The sequence below is a fragment of the Osmerus mordax genome, unplaced genomic scaffold (genome assembly GCF_038355195.1).
Source record: "Osmerus mordax isolate fOsmMor3 unplaced genomic scaffold, fOsmMor3.pri Scaffold_39, whole genome shotgun sequence".
Classification (NCBI taxonomy): Eukaryota; Metazoa; Chordata; class Actinopteri; order Osmeriformes; family Osmeridae; genus Osmerus; species Osmerus mordax.
In genome coordinates, this window is record NW_027120596.1 from 8,564 (window position 1) to 16,537 (window position 7,974).

General features: G+C 50.3%; 1 protein-coding gene across 1 annotated transcript; it reads right to left on the reverse strand.

Annotated features, from left to right (window-relative positions):
• Window positions 1-865: 865 nt before the first annotated feature.
• LOC136939890 (octapeptide-repeat protein T2) lies at window positions 866-2,727 on the reverse strand. Its single transcript, XM_067232233.1, has 3 exons — window positions 2,709-2,727; window positions 1,532-1,623; window positions 866-937 (listed from the first exon to the last, which is right to left on the reverse strand). The coding sequence occupies exons 1-3, from the start codon at window positions 2,725-2,727 to the stop codon at window positions 866-868; spliced, it is 183 nt and encodes a 60-aa protein (XP_067088334.1).
• Between the last annotated feature and the right edge of the window lie 5,247 nt (window positions 2,728-7,974).

The following is a 7,974-nucleotide window of genomic DNA, read 5'->3' on the forward strand; positions in this document are numbered from 1 at the left end:
GGTGGAACAGGGGAAGCTGTATGAACACACTGAACAGACACAGACACTCACGCCCATTTTGCAGGGGCCAGGCTTCCAAGTCTGTACCCTCTTCACCCTGACGAACCCCAGTCACCCCCACACCGGCGTCACTTCCTAACCCATCTCCCCTGCCCTCACCTCCACAGAAAGAAAAGGTCCCGTCTAAGTTTCAGGCCGTGTAAAATATTCATCGGCTCCGAAAAAGGACAAGTTTTAATACACATGAAACAGGAGCTGCCTCTCTTTGTTGTGGCTCCCTATCTCCCTCCCCTATTCCCTTTCTCTCTTCCTCTCTCTCTCTCTCTCTCTCTGCCCTCATGAATAAGTGAGGACAGCAGAATCCACGGGCTCAGATTGGCCTTGCTCTAGGAGACGCTTATCCGGTATAGATCAAATAAGTCTGTCTAAATAATTAAACGGGCCTTTGACATGCAAATGAGCAGGACAGTGGCAGTGTGTGTGTGTGACACAACTAGGGTTTCTGCTTGGTCAGTTACTTTGGCTTCTGTGGAATGTCGGTTCGGATGGACTCCGACACAAGCGGAGAGGATGCGTTGATTTGAGCTGAGAATATGGAGCCGGCGAGGGTCAGGGGTCAGGGGTCAGGGTCAGGTGGCCTGCTGAAACAGAGGAGCTTCTCTAAAGTACACAGAGGAACAATTACTCCTTATTAGGAAGATGTTTCTTCACAGACCTGATAGAAGCACCCATATTAGCCTGGGAAGTCATCCATCACTAAGACACTCACACACGCAGACACACACAACCAAGAGATAGCAGCTCATTACCTAATCAATGAGCAGCACTGTATTCTGAGCCTCATTTAACTCGGAATCCCCCCTCCCTATCTCTCTCTCTCTCTCTCTCTCTCTCTCTCTCTCTCTCTCTCTCTCTCTCTCTCTCTCTCTCTCTCTCTTCTCCTCATTCTCTCACTCTTCCTCTATCCCTCACGCGCTCGCCCTCTCTCTTTCCCCCTCTCCGCGTCTCTCTCTCTCTCTCTCTCTCTCACGCTCAACACGCAGTCCAGCTACAGTTGAAAGGGATCATGGCGATGTTTCATATTGTCCCTCAGAGACAGCTGTGTCGGTGCTGTACGCTGCCCATGGCCGGAGACGCTCGACTCGCTCCACTGAGTTTCGCTCTCTTCCTGGAAATCTGTCTGATACGGCTGTTGTTCCAGGAAGTCCACCAGCACGCCCCTGGATGTCAACATCTGCAGAGGAGAGCTCCCTCCATCTCCACCATCTGTCTGAGCGCAGCAGGACTGGGGACGTTTGTTTTATACTCTCTGAACCTCCAGGGAGGGCTCGTGTGAGGGGCTTGTGATCGAGCGGCGCCCACGGGACGACGCTGCCTCTCCGCCGGCAACTCCACCCGTTCTCCCCATCTCCATGACGACCGGCGACTCGTTCCTATCTCCCTCTCCCCTCTTATTTCCTGGCTCTTTCTCATTATGGTAATTAAGGCCCATCGTGTGGATTACACCAACAAGCGCTCTCATCCTTCACGCCTCCACGCCGTTCTCTCTCTCTCTCTCCCTCTCTCTCTCTCTCTGTCTCTCTCTCTCTCTCTCTCTCTGTCTATCTCTCGTTTTGCTCTTTTCTTCGAGGCGGAGCAGCAAAACGACAGCGATCAAATACGCCCATAAACACCCTGCGCGTCTACACGTACATTCTAGCTAACGACACACACACACTTGCACCCGCACGCACACACACAGAAAAAGGAACACACACACACAGAAGCACACACACACACAGACGCCCCCCCCCCTCCCCCCTTAATTACCCCGTCAGTTTTCGAGGCTGCACAGTGCGAGGCTCAGCAATATGTAGACTGCAGGCCTCACCAGGCCTCTTCAGAGCCTGCAGGAGTCTAACCTCCACTCAGGGAGGGGTCAGACACCCCCCGCTGTCTGTAATTGGACAAAGCAGGAGACGGAGGAGAGCAGGGATAGCCGAAGGGAAGAAGGGATGGGGAGGAGGAGAGAAAACGCCTCTCCATGCAAATGTGGTGATTCGAGGTTGCTGGTGTATTTGTGTTATCACCTCTCTCTCTCTCTCTCTCTCTCTCTCTCTGTCTCTCTCTCTCTCTCTCTCTCTCTCTCTCTCATGCTCTCTCTCTTTCACACACACACACACACACACACACACACACACAGTTCCCCAGGACCCTGTTAGTATCTCCCTTTCCCAAAAGGAGAAATAAATCAAATTGAGTGAAGTGCTTGTTTTGGGTGTCAGCGAAGCGTATGCAAACCTTTAGGGGAGATCCATGATTGATTGTAAGGAGGCACAAAGATTGCCGAGTATGTCGGGAAGAGAAAGAAAGAGGGGAAACGAGAGGGAGAAAAAGACAGTAAGAGAGAAAGAGAATGAGAGAGGGCGAGAGACATAAGGAGAGAGGGAGTGGGGGGAGGGAGGAAAAGAGAGAGGAGGAAAGAGAGGGGCAAAGCTCCCTGCAGATTATTTCGCCTGGGTCCAGGCCAGTCCTTGTATGCAAAGCTGCTCACTCTCTCCTTAAACGTTATTGAAGACTAGCCGGAGGAGAGGGACATGATTGTGTGCGTGTGTGTGCATGGTTGTGTGTGTCCGCCAGTGCATGCTAAGGGAGGGAAGTTTATTTTGTTAAACGTCAGTGCTCCTCCCTGCTCCTCATCCCAAAGAGCAGCCTGGAGTAGAGCCTACTTCTGATCCCTCGCCCCATGTTCCTGCCTCTCATCCCCAGCTACCAGCTGGAGGTCTGGGCACAGCCAGTAACTCTCTGCCCCCCTTCAAATCCCTCTCTGTACCCCACTCCCCCAGCTGGATGTCTGGGCTCAGGCGGAAACCCTATGTCCCCAAATCAAAAGGAATACAGTTCATCTCCGTGGACAGATCCACACACCAACAGCCACACAAAATGACAAGCTGTCCTCACTGATGTAAACAGTTAGGGTGGATTAGAAGAAAAACAAGGGTCAACAACAGAAACTCATTGGGCATCTGATGAATCCACCAGCCCCATCCCTAAAAGTGTGTGTCTCTCTCTCTCTCTCTCTTTCTCCTTTCAGACACAGTCTCTCTCTCTCTTCTCTCTGGCCTGGATTATCTGTCTCCTTCCTGGCCTCTGTTAATTTCAGACAGTGTTTCTAAGTGAGCAGCATCATAAATGTGTGAAGGCAGATGACATTTCGCCAACATGTTTGTCAATAAGAGTGGTCACCCCTGTTAAACAGCACTCATACTTGATTCAAGTACCAGCACAAACGCCCATCACACTACACTGTCACCCATGCACACACACACACACACACACACACACACACAATAACAAAAACACATCAGGCAAGACATACTAAAGAAAGGACAGTCTGGGAGGGATGGAAGGAGACAGGGAGAAAGACAGAGAAGGAGAGGGGTAGAGGGAGGGCAGGTTAACTGAATGCCACAGTCCTATTGTGTAACCATGCACTTCAACAGCAGACTCACCAACACTTTGCCCTCGTCTCCTTGAAAGACAGAAGGTTACTTCATCCAGAGAATTTGCAAGCTGTAATTACTTATCATTTGAAGGAAGTGGAGTGATTGGAAGCATCTGTCCTGTGTTCTCTCTCAGACACACACACGTCAGCTCCCCTGTCTGAAGGAAACAGCTATGTTTGTATAACATACATGGCGAATAAACCGAATTCTGATTCTGATTCTGATTCTAGAGTGGCTCTGATCTACCTCAGAGGGTGAACACCTCAGAGGGTGAACACAAAGCTTCCTTACGAGTCCTTCAAGTCCTGAATGATTCACTCGCCATTCATCCTCCCATTTTATACTGGGAGAGATTAGGGAGAGAAAGTGAGAGAGAGAGAGAGAGAGAGAGAGAGAGAGAGAGAGAGAGAGAGAGAGAGAGAGAGAGAGAGAGAGAGAGAGAGAGAGAGAGAGAAAGAGAGCGCGAAAGAGAGTGAGAGTGAGACAGACAGACAGAAGACCATAGTCATATCTATGTTGGCATCCACTCATGAGTCATGCTGGTGGTTGAAGTCCTCAGATGCTTCTTCACTCTTCTGACACTCAGACACGCGCCCACACACACACGCACACGCGCCCACACACACTCGCCCACACACACTCGCCCACACACACGTGCCCACACACGCGCGCCCACACACACGCGCCCACACACACGCGCCCACACACACGCGCCCACACACACGCGCCCACACACACGCGCCCACACACGCGCGCCCACACACGCGCGCCCACACACACTCGCACACACACACTCGCACACACGTCTACTAAAACAGAAGGCATTCTCCGTAGACATGCTTAATCTAGGCAAGCAAGAGGATTAGGCTTCAAGCAAACACACAAACGCACATACTCCCCACGCCACACAGCACCATGGAAGACATGCAAAGTGCCACAAATGGCCCTCTCTCTCTCCTTTTCTCTATCTCTCTCCCTTTTTTTTATCTCTACAGGACAAGATAAAAACGATTTGTGTGTTTACGTGTGTCTGGAACACACAGCAGTGCTGCCCTGTGATGCAGTCAGCTGCAGGCTAGTCTCAGTCAGGTTGGGCTAGACTAGCCAGACTGAGGGGAGCTGTGGCCATGCTAATCTAGCCAGACTGGTGCTAGGATTGGCTGGTTCTGGTCGAGGTAGACTGGTGCTAGGTTTGGCTGGTTCTGGTCGAGGTAGACTGGTGCTAGGATTGGCTGGTTCTGATCGAGGTAGACTGGTGCTAGGATTGGCTGGTTCTGGTCGAGGTAGACTGGTGCTAGGATTGGATGGTTCTGGTCGAGGTAGACTGGTGCTAGGATTGGATGGTTCTGGTCGAGGTAGACTGGTGCTAGGATTGGCTGGTTCTGGTCTAGGTAGACTGGTGCTAGGATTGGATGGTTCTGGTCTAGGTAGACTGGTGCTAGGATTGGCTGGTTCTGGTCTAGGTAGACTGGTGCTAGGATTGGCTGGTTCTGGTCTAGGTAGACTGGTGCTAGGATTGGCTAGTGGTAGTCTAGGCCGACTGATGATGGGGTTGGCTGGTGTTAATCTAGCCAGACTGAGGATTGATATAGAAATATGTAAACATTAAAAAGAAATGACTTACTCCTATAAAAACAGGAGAATTAAGACATCCTTTAAGAGGAGAAGTGATGAGGGGATGGGGTGATAGAACGAAGATGAGGAGATGAAAAGATGAGGGGCTGAGGCAATGGAAGGAGGAGGAGATGAAAGAGGAGGCGTGTGTGTTTAATGAGGGAATCACGTCTGGCTAGGAAGAGTGGGTGAATGTTTATTATGCCTTATTGCCTTAATATGATGAGAGAGGTGGAGAAAAAGAGAGAGAGAGATTATCGAGTCATCTCTGTAACCGTGGTTACTTAACTCATCTTTAGACTCCTCTATTTTCCTTTGTCCATCTCTCTCTCTCTCCCTTCTCCCTGTTTAAGTGAAGGCATAGGAAGGATGAGGACTAAAACTGGCAACATAAACAAAGAGCAGAATCTGCACAAAATTACCAGGACATCACCATTGCTATGACAACCTTCTCTGAACGTGTCAGTCCCTACAAGGAACAGCAACATTCCTATGAAAACCTCAAAGCTTTCAACGCACAGTCTTGCTTGCTATCTTTCTTCAACCTTAAAACACAACTACAAGCCAAGGGATGCTGGAAAGCATTTTAAGTTGGGGGTGCTGAAGGCCAGTGACATCACTTTCAGGTAAAAACATTTAGAAATGATATTCAGGTTTGGTCTTGTGCTTCATCTTTTCTTCAGTGAAAACACAGTGTAAAAATAAATAAAAATGAGGTTGGGTTTGGACTTAAACAGAATGACTATCTGACTCGGTCTGGCTTCTATTCTCTCTGACTCGGTCTGGCTTCTCCTCTCTCTGACTCGGTCTGGCTTCTACTCTCTCTGACTCGGTCTGGCTTCTACTCTGACTCGGTCTGGCTTCTACTCTAACTCGGTCTGGCTTCTACTCTCTCTGACTCGGTCTGGCTTCTACTCTCTCTGACTCGGTCTGGCTTCTACTCTGACTCGGTCTGGCTTCTACTCTGACTCGGTCTGGCTTCTACTCTAACTCGGTCTGGCTTCTACTCTGACTCGGTCTGGCTTCTCCTCTCTCTGACTCGGTCTGGCTTCTACTCTGACTCGGTCTGGCTTCTACTCTGACTCGGTCTGGCTTCTACTCTCTCTGACTCGGTCTGGCTTCTACTCTGTCTGACTCGGTCTGGCTTCTCCTCTGTCTGACTCGGTCTGGCTTCTCCTCTCTCTGACTCGGTCTGGCGTCTACTCTGTCTGACTCGGTCTGGCTTCTACTTTCTCTGACCTGGTCTGGCTTCTCCTGTCTCTGACTCGGTCTGGCTTCTGTCTCTGACTCGGTCTGGCTTCTCCTGTCTCTGACTCGGTCTGGCTTCTCCTGTCTCTGACTCGGTCTGGCTTCTACTCTCTCTGACTCGGTCTGGCTTCTCCTGTCTCTGACTCGGTCTGGCTTCTCCTGTCTCTGACTCGGTCTGGCTTCTACTTTCTCTGACTCGGTCTGGCTTCTCCTGTCTCTGACTCGGTCTGGCTTCTCCTGTCTCTGACTCGGTCTGGCGTCTACTCTCTCTGACCTGGTCTGGCTTCTCCTGTCTCTGACTCGGTCTGGCTTCTCCTCTCTCTGACTCGGCTCGGGTTATGACAGAAATATGCAGTTCGAGACATACTGTAGCACAACCGCACATATTCAACTATACCCAAAATATCCCACAAAAAAACTGTTTTAATGATATATCTTTTAATCACCACTGTAGTACAGAAAATGCAGCACTTGCTGCACCTCTCCAGCCTCATTTCTCGGTGTATGTGTGTGTGCAGTGGGGCGAGAGAGTGTGGGTGTGCTGATCTCAGCTGACCTCACAATGCATTTGGCTCGGAGTGATAACACAGTGGCCTACAAGGCCGGGAGCTGCGTTTGTCAGCCGGATTCAAACCAACAACCGAGCCCTCAGTCAGGACTCGCACACTGTGCAGGGGCAGCTGCCAAACACCTCAATCCATGTTTATCACAGGGATCAAGGGATTTAGAAGCAAGCTGAGACAGGATATACTGTGTGTGTGTGTGGATGTGTGTGTGTTTGTTTGTACGCTAAGGACAACCACACCTGCTTCAGCTCCTACTAATGATTGTTGAAGTCAGTCCGTTTAGGAGACAATTAGGAATGGAGTTGACTCTGTGATCCGGGGCATGTCCAGGCTTGTCTTCTGCTGCCGCCGACTCCAGCATGAAGCTGCTTCTGTCATCACACCCAGCTTATATGCTCTCACTCCAGCTGATACGCTTTGGTTCAGAGGGATAAAACTGTCCCGAAAAGCCTCCCTCCTCTGTTTCTACCTCTCCTCATCTATCCATCTCAGTATGGCACGGTCTTGTGTCATGATTTTTTCACCCCATGGTACCGTGTGTGTGTGCGCGTATGCTGAGGGTGAGTTTTTATGGTTTTCACTCAGGGCAGAGCTAGGAGCATCTCATTTAAGAAGATGTGATTTGAGGAGTGATCAGGGAATTCCTTCAGTACCATCATTCCATAAATCATCTCTTTAATCAGCCTCAAACAATCACTCAGGAGCCCGCTGACGCATGCATGGGCTCACACACACACACACAAGTGCTCACACGCAAGCGCACACACACACACAAGCATTCATGTCCACATGCACACACAGGCAAGCACACACGCGTCCAAACCACGCTCCTAACTACCCTCATTCCTCCTCTCTCTCTCCCTCCGCCCCTCGCGTTTGATAAACTCTCCTCCTTTCTCTCCTCATTGATTAGCATCTCTGTGCTATCGGAGGCTGCCACCACATGAACAGCGGGACCCTGCTTATAGCGGCCCTGCTAATTTGCCCGTAATTCAGGATCGATACTTGTTGGCGCGTCTGTGTGTTTGTGTGTGTATAAAAGCAGTAAGCAGATTATGCCT